This window comes from Enoplosus armatus, chromosome 3 (assembly GCF_043641665.1).
Source record: "Enoplosus armatus isolate fEnoArm2 chromosome 3, fEnoArm2.hap1, whole genome shotgun sequence".
Taxonomy (NCBI): Eukaryota; Metazoa; Chordata; class Actinopteri; order Centrarchiformes; family Enoplosidae; genus Enoplosus; species Enoplosus armatus.
Genome location: NC_092182.1, coordinates 557301 through 576939, shown reverse-complemented (window position 1 = coordinate 576939; position 19639 = coordinate 557301). Strand labels below are relative to the sequence as shown.

Below are 19639 nucleotides of genomic sequence, written 5' to 3'. Positions count from 1 at the left end.
ACTGGTTCTGCTCCCGAAGCACCGACAGGAACACGGGCTCTGCAGACGCACGGCTGCACGTGCCTCACTGCAGGTTTTTTCCTACAGAGCAGTTTTCTCCAGGTCTTTAATAGCGACCCACACTCCCTGTAAGCCTCTTTAATGGGATAAATCAATTGCACTGATCAGGTTCAAAACCAGATCAGGTGGCCAATTCCATTCTGACTTCCCCAAAACTGAAGGAAACCTGACCTTTTCTTGTCAAGCCCACAGTCTTCCAAAGGCTTCCGCATGGTACTTTGGTCGAAAGAACAAGACAAACTCCCCGACATCGACATGTCCTCCGGGGCCATTGAGGTGAAGAAGGAGGGAGGCCCCCTGACCCCGGCCTTCCTCAACTCCAACTGCTCCGTCCACCCGGTGATCCTCACCAAGGGCCCTGAGGAGGTGAGCCCAGGGCCCGGGGGCGAGTTCGAGCTCACAGAGGTCACATCTTTCACAGAGAGGGCCAGTGAGACCGGGGAGGATGAGGAGAGGTCAGAGATTGTGGTGGCGATGGACTGCCGGGCCAATGCCAAAGGTCAGCGGGAAGAGGACGCTCTCCTGGAGAACGCAAGCCAGAGCAACGAGAGTGATGACACCAGCACTGACCAGAGCCCAGAACCACCGCCGCCCCTCAAGGAGACCTCCTTCTCCATTGGCCTGCAGGTGGTCTTCCCCTTCCTGCTGGCCGGGTTTGGGACAGTGGCAGCTGGAATGGTGCTAGACATTGTCCAGGTGAGTGATACCAACACATTGTATACTGTACATAGGTTGCACACACCATATACATTATTTTATGAAAAATGTGCTTGTTTCTGTGGTTAATTCTTTGTTATGCACTTTTGAAAAAGTTCTTCATTGCATCAAATGGGGTTCAGCTCTTATACAAGCCTAATGAACATATATGGAAACACTGTATGGACAGTTAAATATTTTGGGTACTTTGGAAGATGGTGGGAAAGAAAACATTTCTGGGCCAATATACTTTCATCTTTATTTGGAGAACAGTATCACAGGACTGCCTGGATTCAAATTCAGAAATCAATCTAGTTAGCTGAACTCCACTCTATTCCCTTTTCTTACAATCCAGATACCTGTGAGAAACAATAGGAGCTCCGTCTTATTTAAACCCCTAGTAAAGGGCGTTCATCTGTCACATCATGTTTTTGAGCCAGTGCTACAGGTAGACCATGTGTCATACTGTAGGATGGGCTTGTCCCCTGAAGCATTTAAATGAACTGGTTTAGCGAGCCCTGTTTGCCTCGGCACGTGTCTGTCATTGTGCTGCTGGCCTACCTGACTGCATACCTTTGAGGATGGGTGGACGAGGCATTTGTGGCACACCATTGACTTAACCTTCTCCTGTAAGGCCTGCCTACCTGTCCCCAGGGTTGGCACATAGTGCTGCACCCTCAGTCTTCTAATGACCTGTCACCCATCCTTCAATTTGATGTCTGTCATACTTTGATACAATAGAGAGTATATAAGAATAGAAGGTGTTCATTGTAGTGCAGCGTATTGCCAGAGAGCTGCAGGATCAACTCTGCCTCCAAGAAAAGATATAACTCAATTTATTACTCTCCTTCCTTCCTTTCCTGTTGACTCACTGTAGATGCTGTCTCACTCTGTGCATATCTATTGGTGTGCATGTGCAGTGTAGAAATGCAGGCCAAAGTCATGCTGACAGGTCATATATTTCTTTAAAGTCAGCTTGTGATCCAGATAAAGCTGGAGGTGTCAGGCTGCCGGGAGACCAGTCCGGGCACATTGTGTACACGCATACTGATGCCGACATGGCAGACCCCTGGAACTCGGCCCAGACAGGAGGGGAGGAGGAAATAAGTGTACTTTCTTTGAGCACCTGAAATGGCAGCAGACTTCAGTCGAGCTAGAGTCAGAGTGAAAACAAAATACAATGTGGTGTCAAAGCCTCTATTACCGTGTGGTTAGGTATCCTCACTAAACCCGGAATGCAGAGGTTTGAGGTCAAAAAGTTTTCATGCTGCCTCAACTTAGGCACCATGCTGCTGCGGTTTCTCCAGTTTCCAAAACACTCAGCGCACCATTCCTTTAGAGGTGAGGCTGAGAAAGAGGAGACACAGAAGGTACGGGGCCTTATCTTTCCCTGTCAGCCATGCTTGTGCCTGCAGGCAAATCTTGAAGACATGCTTGTGGTGAGATCCAAGGTGAGGCTTGACGGTCAGTGTTCCGGTGAGTTCGGCTGAGCACCTAGCAGGTTGTCTCACTGCCTAATTCCCCCTCCATGACACCGTGAAACGCTAACTCAGCTAATCCCTCCTGTCCTTGCACGAAGGTAATTGTCTAACTCTCTCAGTCTCTCTCTCTCTCTCTCTGCTTTGGTCAGACTGCACCAGTTCTCTGCTAAAAGTAAGCTTGAAAGCTGTATCGTGCTAGAGCTCAGTTCCTTCAGTTGATGTGCCTGCCTGGCCTGAGTTTAGAAGTTGCGGCTTGGAACGGTGCATGACTTGGTGTTGCGTCTTTGAAATGTGACCTCTTTGACATTGGTCACTATGACTATCTACAGCACACACACACACACAAACAGCTTCTGGCAGCATTCCCACTCGAGGTTGGCCCAGAAAGGACTGTACAGGCTGGTATAGAGGAGTGAGACTTCTGCATAGTTCTGCTAAGTGACTTGGCAGCAGAATAACCTAAAACTGTCTCTCAGAGCCACGGCCAGGAACTTAGGGCTCTGAGGGTGACCGTCTCACTTTGACAAAAGGTCACGCATGGTTTGTAAAGGTCATGTAGTGCTAGTTTTCCCGGGAATGTCACTGTCATAGTTTCCATTTCTAAAACCTACATTACCTTCCTCCGCCCAGTCAAACTACAAATTACAAATCAAAAATGCAAAAAAACATATTGCAGTTAATCATCTTATCATCTATGTGCGTATGTTTGTCTCAGTGTCTAGCCATCTGTCCTACAATGTGGTGTCCGTAGACGTAAACACCAAAATAAAGCCAAGAAGTGGGATCCAGCTTCAGCCTCAAAAACAAACAGTCTAAAAATACAGGCACCAGTAAACAGGAAATATTGTCAACACAAGGGTTTAACACCAGCCAAGCCCTCGCTGCCCACCAGACGCCATTTTGGTCCAACCACATCCACTGGTATTCACACAGGATAGGAGAGTGTGAAAGGAGGGCATGGGCTTATTCTTTCAAACTGAATCATCATTCCAACTTTTGGCTTCCAACCCTGACTACCATCATTGGTATTTAGTTCTTTCCAGGATTTGCCTGAATTATGCCACCAAAATATAAACTATTTGATCGAAGTGTTCAAACCAAGTGCGTTTTTCTAAACTTTCAATGGTGTTCGACCATTTGCACTTCCTATTGCACTGATTGACCCTCTATTCATATTGGTCAGTTATTTCCATCTGCCAAAGATGTAATGTCCTGACAATCATTAACAACATATCAGCTCACAGCTATTAACACCTGATAATATCCCAGACAGCTACTTGGCTAGGATCTGAGTGATAGAGATTGAAAGGATTAGTAGGTTAGAATGCCTTTGTTTTTCCCCAAACCCTGGCTAATCTTTCACTCTGTCCTCAGGAATCATTGGAGGGGCCCAGGTTGCTTATTTGCACTCCCTCTGGTCAGATAGTTCTATCTTGTGTCTATCTTACTCTGGTCCTTGGACACCAACGGTCCACATCTCAGGCTTCTCTAGAACTTTGCTTAAAGCTTGAACATTGCTTCTTATGACAACTTTGTGCCTGATAACTTTAGAGTAGAGCAGAGTAAAGCTTTAATGTCCCAGGGGGGCTATTTGGCCTGCGGGGCCGCATTCAATAGTAAATATAACAATTAATAAAGCATTTGTGGCACTAGGAAATGTCAGCCACGACACAAAAAATAACCGAATAACTGAAGTTCTTTGAATCTGGTCCCTCTTTGTTCATCCATTTAATGCTAATAAGGTCTTGTTGCATTGCTGATATTCATCTTTCAGGTTCAACTCCAGCATGGCTAATGGTTTTGGCCACAGCTATGTTAATATGACCCTCCATGGCATGTGTTTGCACTTGAGGCTGGACCCAAACTGTACCATCCATGCTGCAGCATGAGGAATGTGAATCAGACACCACCTGATGTAGTTTCTGTGACGCTGCCTGAGTTGCATTGACATTGCATGCCATTAGGTTCAGCTTCCCACTCAGTACAGCAAGTACAGTGATCACAAATAAATTGGGGCCATGTTACTCAACTGGGCAACCCGACCCATGTGGGGCTTGCATACCAGAGCTCCTATAGGTCTGTACACAGAGGTACTGGGGTTGTCCAGTAGAGTTCCTAGAACCGAGGAGGTGGCCATGAGGAGGGAGGGCTTGTTTGGCTCAGAGCCAGTGTTCCATGGAGACAACAACATATATCACCACAGGGGAGGCAAAGAGGGAGATAGGGGAGTGAGACAGAAGTAGAGAGAGGGAGAAAGCTTGAAAACATGCGGCTGTGAAAGAAGAGAGGAGTGCTCACAGAGGTGCTCACAAGGCTGCTGGGTTGGCAGAAGGCAGTGAGCCAAGCTGAGGGGCTGGCTGTTGGAAAGGAGCTCTGCTTGGCCTGATGACAGGAAGGGGATAGACAGAAGGAGTTTAACCCACGCTGGAGTTTTGGTGCCACACCTACTGATACAACACAAACTGATCTGTAGACATCACCCCTTGTCATCCCTGTACATCTGGATGCACAGTGGGAGCAACACAGTGAAACAGAAATACAAGTTTGCTAGTGTGACAAATGTGGGCCAACAGTGTTTAGTACGTAGCTTCGACATCAGCTACTCCTCTGTTTTCCTCCCCCCGCCTATTTTCTCCTCTCCTTCCCTTTTCTTTTCTGTGTCAGCCTCGGTGAATATTGATTCAGCTCTGGGCACACTGGACTGTAAGTGCTGGGGGCCTTTGGGACTGGCTCCAAAGATAAGCACTTTTACTGGAGATAGATCGATGGCCTCAGCCTCAGCAATAGCTTTGTTTCTGGCCACAGTAGACCACAAACCTGCTATCACTGCATGAACTCTAATGGAGGCACAGCAGAGAGAGAGGCACTTCACCACAGTGACAGGGCCAGAGACTCACGGGGAACCCACCTCTCAAGGACTGGCCAGCAGCCAGGGAGGACGTTATCCAGGGTCTAATAACACCAACTATAAATTTCATGACAGGCCATCTACTAGGATCTGGATGCATAGCTGAGCAGACACGTTCTCTTGCATGTGCTAAACATGATTTGTGATTCTCTCAAGCAAGCCCTCCACCTGTCCAAGTTGTCCTTTAGGTCTTGCTGGCCTAGCTCCTGGCTGACTTTGTTTCACACTATGCCTTTGGTTCTGGCGGTAATGCACACAGCAAAATTTAGCTTTTTTTGCTGAGGTAGTGGCTGAGCAGCAAGGCCACGCAGGATGATGACTGTCCTAAAAAAGAACTCTGAGGTATAGCGGCTTTGAATGACAATAAAATATGTCATACTCCAATTTCTGTTTTGGAGAGGGCGTGTCCAGTCGATATCATCTTCAGTCGATACAGGAGCTGTGGTAGCAGTTGCTAGGAGCAGTTGATTTAAAGTTTTTCATCGCGAAAAGAAATATGCCAAATTATGAGTTGTTCTTTCCTGAAATTGACTTACAACAAATTGTACACATCCATCTCATGCATGATTTTTGCTGTTTGGTGTAGCAAGGTAGCCAGTGTCCCCAATCAGGGAAACAGCCATCAGACCTTTGAATCACTGAACAAATCAAATGTTTGGGCAGCAATTCAGAGGTCTGGAACCAGGCGAGAAACTTTACACAAGTCTAAAACAGTACATGGATTTTATACTTCCTCCTACAGAGAAGACCATCTGATTGATTTTGGAAGGCCATGCTGTATAAATTTCGGTCATACTCGTGGTAGTTTTGCATTAGTGTGAACAGCGCAGAAATATTTGTGTTTGCTCAAGAACATTATTATCATAATTGGTCATTTGTAATATACCGTTTTGATGGTAGTGAGATGTGAGGCAGCCCAGCCCCTTTGTGCTAAAGCTGCAGTAGATGAAGACTGTGTAGTGGGTAAAGGTGAAAGGGGGGGGATCACGAGGGAAAGGGGAGAATGGAAGCTAAAAGAGCAGGATGATAAATCATTTCAGCATGAAGTCTCAGTGACCTTGTTCTTGTTAAAGGAGAGCAGAGTACTGACATGATGCAGGGTGTAAAAGGTCTGTAGAGACAGACAATCTGGTCCATCATACATATCTGGTCACCACCACTGAATCAATATTAACAAGGTCATGGAGACATCCTCCAAACTATGTGTACCACGCCTCTTGTCAATCTGACATGTACCGTTTCAATATGGCTGTGTTTTTTATTTTGTTGATGTGTCACTGATATTATGGTGGTCGTTGCAGCACTGGACGGTGTTTACGGAGGTGTCTGAGGTGTTCATCCTGGTTCCAGCACTGCTGGGGCTCAAAGGCAACCTGGAGATGACGCTGGCCTCTCGACTTTCCACAGCGGTAAGAAATGTGTGCGTTTGTGTGAGAGTGTGAGTCTGCGTGTTGGTGAGGTCTTACCTTCATCACAGATACTTTCTAGTCACCCTGAACTGCCATATTGACAGTATGCCCTTCCAGAGGTGTTTTCTATTGCATTATTCTATATAAAAACATTTGCCATGATCTTTTGGATGAATTGTCCGTGTATTACGCTGCAAAATTGTGTAATTTTAGCATGGAGAATTGTTTCAGTTGTTGGTGGTTGTGTAAAGTGTTTCCCCCTCAAAAGTTACCCAATCCATCTCATTGCCTGGCAACCCCTGGCAGACCCATTACAGCTGATTGTTCTTAGAGTCAGAGGTCATATTGCCAAACGTGACCTGGGTTTCAGACAAGCTGATAGCAGCATTCCTGTCCCATTCTTTGTTTTTTTTTAACATTTTCACTGACCCTGCCCAGCCTGCTCCCTGAGCACACAGGTTGGTTTGCTGTTTATAGCTGAACTCTGAAATATATATGTCTAAAGTCTTTCATCTCTTTTGTCTGAATATGTTGTTCATTTCAGACATCCACTGAGAAAATAGTTAGCTGGTCGTTTCCTATGCTGGTTTAGTCAAACCAAAGGCCTTGGCGTTTTACAGTCAGTATAAGACTATAAGAGAATAACATAACATTATGTTGACTAGGCTGCTGTTGTTTTGGCCATTGATGTTACAGTATATGTTCATGTTAGAAGCTTCCTGTGTTTGATTTAACCAGATATTGAAGGTCTTAGTAGGCCTGTAAGCTTCTGTTAGCAAGACAAGCAGGCTTCAGGTCTTTAATTGGCTTTTTGAAATAAAAAAATATCTCTTGAATCTGTATTATGGTGGTGTTTTTGGGTAATTATAGCTAGCTATCCTGCTGGCTATCCACATTGACATTTTAGACAGTTAAGTGCTGCTTTGGTCTGGCGGCAGGGTTCCCACAAGTAGTATTGTCTGTGGCACCACTGAGCTCTTGGCTATAATGCTGCTCTCTGAGCTAACATTGTCCATTGTATAGTCTGAGGGGGTCAATCACCTAGCAGCATTGCTAACCAGAGGTTAGCAGCACACCCTACAGTTCTGCCGTCAGTAGAGAATTAGCCCAGTATTGCTCTTAAGCACACCAATCCTCACATTCTTTCCACTGGCCTGTGGGAAACAGGTGACGAAGCTGGTTAGCATAGCTATCAGCGGCCCGCCCAGCACATACAAAAAGAATCTATCCTAACAAGACATTTAGACTTTTTGACTTTTGAAACAAGTGAATATCACATACTGAATATCACATACTGTGCGTTAATGTTCTATTCCATTTACCTACCAAATGTCCAAATCCTTGTAGTATCAACTACATTGAGTAGTACTAGAGTAATTATGACCAACATTATATGTCAGCAGTAGCTACAGCAAAACTCAAACAATTTAATGTTAAAGTGTTTTCCAGTTACAGCTGCACTTAATAGACACATGTTTTATATCTCAAATATGTCAATTTCACCTTGCTTTTCACAATAAAAGCCAAATGACGGCTGCAGATAAAGCTGAACTGATAGTGACAGTATTTTTTTTTTTTTTGTTAAACATTTGATGAGACACCGCTGTTGACTTTTTGGTTAGTGTTTTGTTTAACTTTCTGTGTGGTTTCCATTTTGTGCAGATGTGAGTCAATGAATTGATTTGACAATGTTTCACTGATGCGTCAGCACTGATTTAACAAGTTGTCAATGGTTGTTGGTTTCCGGCTACAATATTAAATCTATCGAAGAGCCAATCGTTAAACATGTGGCTTTTTTCAAAGTAAGGGAAATATCTTGAAAGAAATCACTGTAACATACAACGTGCTAATTATGATTATGACTTCATTTCACATGGCGCTATGTGACACAGCCTGTGTTTGAGGGAAGTGAGATTTTGAGACTTATTAGCAGATATAATGACGTTTTGATATTGATGTTTTTCTTGAATTGGTCCCATTTGTCAGTCTGCATTGTTTTCAGTTCAGCATAGAAGGATTCTCACATCCATCATCACAAAGTAGGCCAGAGTGTGGTGCTTGTCCTGAGATTTTACTGTTAGCTCTCTGTTGGCTGGCCCCAGCAGGACCACGTTTCTTTCCTCGCCGCCGCTAATTATGAGCAGATTAAGACCACTGTAAGTTTCCTAATGCGCTTATTACTGAAAAAAATAATGTAATCCCTAGTACTGGCTGACTGTAGGGGTTTTCAATTCACATGACCGTGTTTCCTTTTTGATTTTTTCTTTCTTTGGTCTTTTTAACCTCTTTGTCTTTGGATATTTCACTGAAACGAGGCTTGTCTTTCTCATTCCTCGTCATTTTTTTATCCGACTAAAGGAAATAAGCATTTGTTTCCTCGGTTCTGTCAAACCCCTTCTCATGTTATTGAGCCTAATGGATTGCACGTATTTGGATAATGATATTTTTTGGATTACTGGCACTCGAACTGTTTCCGAGTTTCAAAAAACACTATAATCGGAGATTACAACCACGACCAAAGCCTACTTTATCCTCACTCAATGTGTATTAGATGTTTCAGCATACACTCCATTCACGTATGTTTGGCTTCTGACCTTGTGAACAACAGATCTGCTCCGTAGGCAACGAGTTGAAAATGTTATGGTACTATGAACTGAAAAATATAGTAATGTATGTGAATCACAGGGTGTTTCAGCCTCTCATGCATCTTATGTCATCCATGACATTCACTGTGCTCCACCTCTGTGATGATCCCAACACCACTAATCCAGCCGCCCACACACACACACACACACACACACACACACTCCGAAAGCTGAGGACTTGGCATCATCATCACACATCATCACATAACACCAGACGATGCTTCTGTGAATGTCTGAGCTTCATCTGTGTCCTGAATTGGTTTGCATATTGAATATTGAAATTTGGCTATGAGTAGCAAGAGCTGTTCAGCTTGTGTTGTATAAAACTAAGGCTCCTTATCTAAACTCCTGAAGGGTTTTGCCAATAAAAGTTCCCTCTGAAAGGACCTACCCGCATCTCTTTGCATGTGGAGCTCATTGTGAGTCTTTGATGCCCCCAGTGCTCTGCACAGATGTTTGGCTCTCTCCTATCTCTCCGCCTTAAACCTTCTTATCAGTGTTTGTGGCGGTCTGCCCTTCCCTCATCGTGTCCATGCACACGTTTACGTTGCACTGGTGGGCGAGGGGTATATTTGTGTGAGTCTAATGCGGTGTGTCTAGCAGATACATAAGTTATAATGACGCGCATTGCTACACACATGATCGTCATGTCCGCCAGGCTTGTGAGTTTTTCCCCTGTCACGCTGCCAGATATATTCGTCAAGTGGGGATGATGCTAGATGGTGAGAGATTTGAGAGGGAGAGAAAAGCCACACAGAAAAAGCTAATATTAACACCCAGTCATCGAAACCATCTCTCTATATTTTATATAGATATAGATTTATATTTTATATATACTTACATTATACATTGGTTTACCTTTATGTATAGTAGTTCCAGCCTCAATCACTTATCATAAGAGCATGGCTTACCTTTTATGTTTTGCCCTACCTTAGTGGTAAAAGGATTTAGTGTAAAGTTGCTGCGTATAAAAGCCAACATTTTAGGCAAGATTCATTGAAGCTTCATTTATCATGAACAAGCACATACGCAGCCCGTATTGGTCAGCAACATAAGCATTTCTTTGGAGACTTGTTTCTAGCTGCCTGACCAGTGTAAGTCAAATATTCACTCTCTTTTGGTCATCTCCTGAGAAAAAATAAATGTCTGTAGCTGTTGGACGTTTGATGTTCTTCACCTGCTATTTGCTAACTTTGTTTTTCTGTTGCTGTGCAGTGTGCAATGGGTTTATTTGAGCTATTTTTTTTTGTGGCAAAATGGCTGCCCACAGCGAGAGCAGTGAGACTCAATCAAACGGTAAAATCAAAACAACAACGTAAAAGAGGCTAAAAATCTCTGTAGAGCTGATGAGTTGGCACCATATGCGATACGTTGAGCAGAGCCATTTTATTTCATGTTAACGTCAACAATATTGATTAACGCAGATTTTAACATGTTACTTTTTTCTGAAATAGTATTTAATGACTTAATACCAGAATAAATTGAATCTCGAGAAGCTTTTGGAATAGCTGTTAGCATACAGACTGAAAGGATCATTCTAGTTTATTATAACTTGGGTGTTATTTTTTTTTTTTTCTGTTGCCGTGTCAGCGGATATTCCTATCAACAATAATATGATTGTGCTAAAGAGGAGAAACACAAGCGGTCAGACACTTAGATTTTAAACAGGTCAGCCGAATATTTTGAAGAGAAACGGCGGTGAACTGGAAACTTAAATGATCGTCACAGTTGACAGAACTTTGACCTATAATTTGGCTAAACCGCATGTGTGACCTCTCTGACCCCTTGTGTTTTTTGTGTCCTGTCTTTGTTGTTGCAATGTTCCCATATCTGAAATTGTATGACGGCTGAAACTGCTTCTATTAAAACAATTTTTAATAAACTGCAATTATTGATTATTAAACATTTGAACCTTATACATATCCATACGTATTTATTTGTCTAAATGTATACACACCTCACCTCTTCTTCTTACACACCTTTATTCAGCCCAAGCATGAAGCGGATGTTCTTACGCGCTGACTTGCATGTGTTTTGATGTGTCCAGATGTTTCCCTTCCCTCTGCATATGTAAACGTTCGAGGAGAGAAAGGAAGAGGGGATGCTCTGTTTGTGTCCTCTCACTGTGGATGAACATTAGGATCATTGCTCTGGACACACAGTAGCCCACTGTCGCCACAGCCACTTGACACTTGAGACCGTGTGTGTGTGTGTGTGTGTGTGTGGAAGAGGGGAGATGAGATAAGTGGAGTCGGCCGCAGGATGGGGGATCAGATCAGAGTGTCTTTGTCTAGAGAACTGACATCTGATTGTTCTGATGGAACCAAGAGGCAACAGCATGTGCACACACTGTACACACACACACACACACACACACACATTATAATGTGTTGACCTTGTGTGCTCTTGTCTCTCTTTCAGGCCAATATTGGTCAGATGGACACAGCCAAGGACATGTGGAAGATGGTCATGGGGAACTTGGCCCTCATCCAGGTAAATGAAACACGTGTGTAGAAGACGATGAAGTGGACCACAGTGTCATGGAGCATCTCCGACCACGCTTACATCCACTTAGCGGCATCATGTCGAAGTGTCCTTGAGCAAGACACTGAACCCTACCTTGCTCCCGGTGGAGACCAGCACCTTGCATGGCAGCTCGATCGTTCCTCTGTGTGTGAATTTGTGTATGAATGGGTGAATGAGCCCTCATCCGAATTTGAGAAGACTTCTTTTGGTTTTAATTTCAGTTTCAAGTGTGACTTTGCGTTGTCGTATTTTGGATATGAAGATGCACAGCTACTTGTAAATTAATCCCTTTCATTCGGTCACACGCGCTTGTCACAGCAACATGATCCTTGTCCAGGATCTTTATCATGCACATGCTGGTTTCACATGGCCAAATAATCAGGTTGCGTCAACAGAGACTTACCCAGTTTTCTCGTGATCCCATAACCTGATAAAGGAAACCCAGTTCCTCATCTACATGACATTTCAGGAATCAAATTACTGCCAAACCTGTCAACAGTGTGGTTTCATAAGTGCACTGTGTGTACAGTAAGCACAGCGACTGATTATTACTGGGCACACCAGTAACACTTGTTACTGTGTGACAGTTTCTGAACACAAGCTCCGATCAGAAATCACGGGACACACACAGTTTGAATGAAAGCCCAGTTAAATCCCCTAAGCACTATTGTGCGTGTTCACGTATTGTCTGATCTGATCCGCACCTTCAGAGTGATAAAGGTGTAAGTTGTCCCGCCCCAACAGGTGCAACAACAGTGTCGGGAGAGTCATGGAGATGTAAGTGAAGCACAGTCTGAAAATAACTTGTTTAAAATAGTATGGGCAGGAAACTGCAGGAGCTAGCATGACTAGCAGCCCTCTGTCAATGTCCTTGCTCTCACTGCAGCCTCTCCTTTTCTGCTGCTTGTATTAGTTCTCTGTACAGTTACTGTACATGAAGATATAAACAAACAGTGTTTCCACAATGAGAGGTCAGTCCCACCCCCTCTGTCAAACATATGTTGGTCATATATTATTATATGACATATAATGACGTAATGACATATTGGTCTGTCATTGCATATACTATATATGTGTATATATATATATATTTATATATGTGTATATATATATATATATATATATATATATATAGATCCTTCAGTTGTTTAAGTGAGACATTCACCTCTCCTGAGGGTTTACCATTTGAAGTGGTCTTGTGGTTATGTAATATTTAGTGAATCCACAGTTCCTGGAACACTGTAAGCCAGTGCTGGTCGGATGCTGACACAACCCCCTATTCAGGGTCAGTGTGCACTCACACTGAGTCACACTGATGCTCCATTAAAAGAGTTAAATTGGAAAGTCAGGGGGGGGGGTGTCTGTGATGTTAAATAGGTTACTGTAAATAAAACTATATGTATGACTGCCATAGAAGCTCCGACAGTGTGTAGATTCTGAAAGCTGGAGTTTACATGTTAACTGTAATCGATAGCTACATGAACCATTTTAATGTGTGTGTGTGTGTGTGTGTGTGTGTGTGTGTGTGTGTGTGTGTGTGTGTGTGTGTGTGTTTTCAGGTCCAGGCCACAGTGGTGGGGTTCCTGGCCTCCATAGCTGCCGTGATCTTCGGCTGGATCCCTGAGGGACACTTCAGGCTGGGCCACGCAGTGCTGCTGTGTGCCTCCAGTGTGGCTACTGCCTTCATCGCCTCTCTGCTGCTAGGTGTGGCCAGCTGTACCCTGTGTGGTGCTTTGAGCTTAATGCTCACGTCAACACGCTAACACGCTCCCAATGACAATGCTAAAATGCTGATGTTCAGCAAGTATGTTTACCATATCCACCATCATAGTTTCGCATGTTAGCATGCTAACATTTGCTAATTAGTACAAAATACACAGTATTTGGTCATAAACCAAAGTACTGGGTAAATTACAATGTTGACCTGATGACGGCGCTAGTTAAAAAGTTAAGGGACAAAGCTATTACAGTTGATCCTGGGGGGCATATAAATGTTTGAACCAAATTTCATGGAAATCCATCCAATAGTTGTTTCACTCAAAACCACAAATGTAAACGCCATGGTGGGTAGAGGAAAAGTCAGCGGGATCACCAAAAACATAATGGCTTAAATTACACTCATTTATTAACAGCTCTTCTGCTGCAGTTCCCTTTTCTGTGAGGGCTTATTCCTAACTGTCCTTGCCATAGGGACGACCCCGTTTAACTGTAAACCGCAGTGAACAGTACTCCTGTTGTTGTAGGAAACAGAACTTTTTCAACGTTGTGTGGGAACATAAAATCACTTTACACTGGTCTATTAAAATATCTTAAAGCCTTCAGCCTCTCTGGCCAGCAGCTCTTTATGTTTTTAACCCCCTCCCCCCTTCGGGTTTTGTTTTTGCCAGCTTCATCTGTACTGATGGAAAACAAAAGAACCCCCATCAGTTCTCCTGAACTCTGGCTACACCCTTAAAGACAACATGTTGCGTTTCTGCCGACCGTGAACAGACAGTGATGACGGACGGTTACGCTGGACATCACATATTAACATGTGCCAGCTGTGTGCGACGATGGCCTCAGGGGTCTTCCGTGTTGTGACATGCTCTGATCTGAAATCCCACAGGGCTCATCATGATCGGCGTGATCATTGCGTCCAGGAAGGTCGGCATCAACCCCGACAACGTGGCCACGCCCATCGCTGCTAGCCTGGGAGACCTGATCACCCTGTCCCTGCTGGCAGGCGTCTCAACAGGACTGTACAAGGAACTAGGTACTAAACACGCACTCGCACACGTCACAGAATAAACACACTTAGTATCTAATGTAATGCTCAGTTAATGGTGCTTGTTAGTGCTCACACAAGCGTCAGGCGTCCCAACTTATTTGTTGTCTCTGGCCTTCACGGATCATTCAGCTGTGTTACAGTGAAGGGAGGGCAGTTTTATTGTTTTGCCTCTATTACCTTTGAAGATGTTATTGTAAGAGGGAGCAGCATGTATAGAAATGTGTGAAATGTGACTCTGCGTCTGGAAGCCGCCCACACCTCACCTCGCTATGTTTTAGGGCGAGATACTCAGCAGCTATTTGGCTCTATTGTGAGCTCTGTGAGTGTCTTCACCTCTGACAAACCCAGCTTCACTTAACTCCCCTCTGCTCCATCGTTTCCACACTGCAGACAGACAGACAGACAGACAGACAGACAGACGGACAAACACACACGAGGGCAATGGAACCGCCCTGACGGTGTGGAGTAATCCCGCCTGAGAGTCTTCCTCACTTTAAATACCACAGTCTATATTTATTTTGACTCGCAAAAAACACAGCCGTCGTCTGGGTCCTGTGTACGTAAATGGTCTGTCTACTTAAATGTTGTGTTTGTGGTGCGGTCTCCTGTTCGTGTCAATTTAGTAGCAACACTGCCTCCTAGAGAAGACACCGGGGACTTACTGTCCGTCCAAATGTAGTCCTGCTCAGTCCTCACAAGCTCACTACAGTTAATTTAGTGGTTAAATGTCAAAGTTTTTGTTTTTGTTATACTCCAAGATTAAATAAGTTTCCCCTGGTGCTTTAATATTTGACTTCAAAATGTAATATAATCTATGCCATCCGTATGACTAAATCACGTTTTCATGAAGTCTAAAGGGCTTTCAATAACAATCCTAACAACAATTATTATGAAGCAATTTTACACAAATGAGACTACTGCGCTTAGCCTAAACCTTATTGGATTTGGCAGGAAATCAACAGCTGCTGTAGCAGCAGGAATAATGGGAAGTGGCACCACAGCTCATGTATGAATTCTTATTCTGCTAATCCTTACTTTGTCCCATTCCACACTTCATACCGCAACGGGTGTCACCGTGTTTTCACTTAGTGCTGGTGATTATTCTTAGCAAACACATGTTTGAGGTAATGACGTAGTTGGTGTTTAATATATTACACGCTTAAACATGTCACACTGCAAAGACCCATCAACACATACACATACGATCTTGCCTAAGGAAACGATCCACAGGTTTCTTCATAAGAATCTGCATCTGCATAACCAAAGCATTGCCCATCAACAAGCGCTTGGTATGTGAATCCACGGTCTCTATTTCCCCACACAGAGTACAATGAATATGCCAACCCGCTTGTGTGTGCGGTGTTTGTGGCGCTGTGCCCCCTATGGGTGCTGATAGCCAGGAAGATCCCATCCACCAGAGAACTGCTGTACTCCGGCTGGGAGCCAGTCATCATCGCCATGGCCATCAGCAGGTATCCACGTCAGGCTGTATTTTGATCTTCTGTATAGACATTTTCACAAGTTGTTTACTTTTGCATTTATGTAAAAACAAATCTACTTTGAAATCACATACTATAAGTAAACAAAATCTATGTATCAGTAGTGGAGTAGAAGTATGAAGTTGCATAAGACAGAAATACTCAAGTAAAGTACAATTTGTATATATTGAAGAAGCCCCATTTGCTGCCGAAACCCGGGACCTTTAGATCTTCAGTCTAACACTCTCCCAACTGAGCTATTTCGGCATTGTTTCATTGTGTAATGATGTAATAATGACATGATTCCAGATAATCCTCTCGTCTGTCTTCTAGTGTTGGTGGTTTGATCCTTGACAAGACCGTCACCAACCCAAATTTCGCTGGCATGGCGGTCTTCACCCCGGTCATCAACGGTGAGGGTTTTAAAGTTTCGTGAAAGATGGAGGTTGACATGGATGGAGAGCAAAATATTGACAAATCTGCCATTCGTGTCACCGCCTCCATCTGTGTGTCAAATGTGTGCCACAGAGAAGTAAGCATCTTTTAAAACTGACAGATAAAGGGGGCGTATTTGCTCTTCTATCTCCACAATGCCAGGCTTTAGACATGAGAAATGGGAAGTGAATGAAATCTTCTTTTTCATATTTAAAAAAAACATATATATCGTTTTGGCGTCACTCCCATTTTTGTATATCAACGCCTGTTTTAATCTCTGCCTCATCCCTTTAATGTTGAGCTTGTTTTGTACTCTTTCCATGTTGTCACCCTGTGTGTGTGTGTGTGTGTGTGTGTGTATCAGGTGTGGGAGGTAACCTGGTCGCGGTTCAGGCCAGTCGAATCTCCACATATCTGCACATGAACGGTCTACCCATGGGGGATCCCAACCCCAACCCCAGGAAGTGCCCCACACCCTGCACCTCCTTCTTCGGCTCCTGTAAGTTGACTGGCGGCTGTGGAATGTTTCGCTGTTCCTGTCTTTGGATCATCATGGAAACAGATCTTTCCATGATCTCCCCCCGTCCAACAGCATCTGTCCTAAAAGAGCTCAGCCTTAAAATAAGTTCCACCTCATCATGTTCTTTATTGAAGTAGATATTAAAAGTTGGTCCTCTTTCTCTCCCAGCTGTGAACTCTCGTTCGGCCCGTGTGCTCTTCCTCCTGGTCGCTCCGGGTCACCTCGTCTTCCTCTACACCATCAACTCTCTGAGGGGGGGACACACCACCCTGACAACCATCTTCGTTACCTTCTACCTGGCTGCTGCCCTACTACAGGTACACACACACACACACACACACACACACACACACACACACATACACACACACATACAAAGCACACCCTTTATTAAACAGAAAACGTAATCGTTTATTATTATTAGAGCAGCAGTAGCAGATAGCAGTAGAGCTTAACTGGACTTATGCTTGTGCAGATATACACCTAAAACATCTTAGTGAACCTACACAGAGCAGGGGGTTATGGGTAACCCTAGGTCACACCTCCAGTCTCAGCATCGTGTAGTGCAGACCTGCCCGTCAAGCAAGCTAATTGGTTCGTCCAACTTCCTGTCAGGAACTTTCCTCTATTTTTTCTTTCAGAGTTTGGGTGTACATGTCTGCATAGTACTGCCACAAGTGATCCTCAAGCAGCAAATAATGGTGGAATTCTCTTTAATTAACATAAAAATACATGCATTGGTTGTATGCACACGTACGCAATGAAACAGATTTTGTGATATTAGCTACATATATATATATATATATATATGTATGTAGTCAGTTCCAGCAGGTAGTTTAGCCAAATCAGCTAACCGCAGGAGAATTTAAGTGTAGAGCTGCTGCCGCACGCGCTATCACAAACATCCAGCCTAGTTGAGCGAAAATAAGAAATCATTCTCTCCTGGATCTTTTTTTGTTTCGCTTTTCTGGGTTCTCCAAAATATTAAGGTAAAATTTGCGATTGCGCCATTTTTTACGCACCTTATCTCATAATAATGACTTACTATCTAACATAATTACACAACATAATGACAACGTAAAATGACATCTACATTATTATTATATTCTGTGACCCATCAGATTCCTTCACCTGATTCGATTATTTCTGCCCGAACAATCCCAACGACTTTTAGATGTTGACATTATAATTGTTCTGCTTATCTTGTATTCACTCTTCCTGTCTGATACATAAACATGCCAACAACGACGTGCAAGATGCTTCTTCTTTATTTCACCTACCTCACCTATCTCAGACCAGAGTGCTCTGTTGGTGGCCATTTCTGTCACTAGTAGATTCTTTTCCCTGAATTGCATATAAAATGCAATGCCATGTGGGACTGCCAGCGACTCCATCAACCAAAAAGTTTTAATTAGGTTATCCAGGTCATCCCAATGTTGACATAGTCAATCAAATACACCCTTCCTTTTTTTTCTTTTTGAGAAGAGCAAAGCCTCAGTGGTTCCTGTTATAAACAGTTTGGTTCTGCTTCGTCTTTCTCCAGGTGATAATCCTTCTCTACCTAGCAGACTGGATGGTCCACTGGATGTGGGGCCGAGGCATGGACCCCGATAACTTCTCCATCCCCTACTTGACTGCTCTGGGCGACCTGCTGGGGACCGGCTTCCTCGCCCTCTGCTTCCACATGCGCTGGTTCATCGGGGACAGAGACTCTAACGTGGGCAACTGAATGCACGCATGCATTAAAAAAAAACGAAACAAAAAAGAAACTCCACATACTGTACGCTTGCACACGCGGACAGTGACGAACATCACCCGTTTGTCTGAACATTATCTGAAACTGGACTTTGTCTACAATAAAAGGGCTAATCTCCTGTAGGGCTCGGATCGATGGTATAGAGCACTTGTAGGGCAGTAGTGTTTCATCTTCAGGATATCAGGGCACTGATGCGCCACAGCAGCAGACCAGAATCCAGACAGTATCTGTGTTTCACCTTAGAAACAATGGAAACACACATATCTCCACCTCATCCACTGAACAAAAGTCCACCTGATGGATCCAGCCCCACAGACTACACTACTCCTCCTTTATTTTACTTAATAACTGAGTCCTACTACTTTTGCTGTTGTTATACTATTGACAATGAGTATTATTGTTGGTAAATAATGCATTTGATATGAAACGGTATCTATTCTATGTGCAGGGCCAGTCCTCATTATTTTCAATGGGGACGTTAGCCTTCCCCGTTTTTAAAGATCAAGTTTTGACACTTGAAATGACAAAAGACAGCAAAAAAATATATCCAAACAAGCCGAGAATGCTTAATCACCAAGTGCTAGAATGAATATCACATGAAATGCAAATCTAATGTGTCTCCTTTCTGATTTAGTAGAGTGCATAGGGCTAGCTGTTCTCTCTGTTTCACTTTGGCCTTGCGACAGTACGGCAGGGGGGTTAGGGTTAGAATTGGAGAGTTTTACCACAGGACTGGTCCACAAAGGTAACAAGTTCCTTTTGGCGTCGCTTCCCATCAGCGGGGGGCTTGATTTGAGTCAGGAACAGGAACAGGATTGTAATTCCGGCATGTACTTCCCCTCAATTCTGGGCTCGAGAATAAGGTATATCAGATCTGAGGTCAGATCACACTACACTCAAACGCTTCTGTCAGCTACTACGAGAACAGATTTTCCTCCGATTTTGTTAGAGAGTCCGG

The 19639-nt window shown here is 43.8% G+C and overlaps 1 protein-coding gene across 1 annotated transcript; it reads left to right on the top strand.

Moving 5' to 3' along the window:
* Positions 1–255: 255 nt before the first annotated feature.
* slc41a1 (solute carrier family 41 member 1) lies at positions 256–18654 on the top strand. The gene is made up of 10 exons (XM_070902299.1): positions 256–756; positions 6447–6554; positions 11621–11692; positions 13285–13429; positions 14331–14477; positions 15817–15964; positions 16304–16383; positions 16770–16904; positions 17094–17242; positions 18469–18654. Exons 1-10 carry the CDS (start codon positions 271–273, stop codon positions 18652–18654), a joined length of 1656 nt encoding a protein of 551 aa, XP_070758400.1. The 5' UTR covers positions 256–270.
* The last annotated feature ends 985 nt before the right edge of the window (positions 18655–19639 follow it).

What these genes read in the sequence shown, in the direction of transcription:
- slc41a1 (XM_070902299.1), top strand. Translation starts at nt 271, where the DNA reads ATGGTACTTTGGTCGAAAGAACAAGACAAACTCCCCGACATCGACATG. An exon ending in TGGTGCTAGACATTGTCCAG is followed by an intron (nt 757 to 6,446) that starts GTGAGTGATACC and finishes TGGTCGTTGCAG; the next exon opens with CACTGGACGGTGTTTACGGA. An exon ending in CATCGCCTCTCTGCTGCTAG is followed by an intron (nt 13,430 to 14,330) that starts GTGTGGCCAGCT and finishes GAAATCCCACAG; the next exon opens with GGCTCATCATGATCGGCGTG.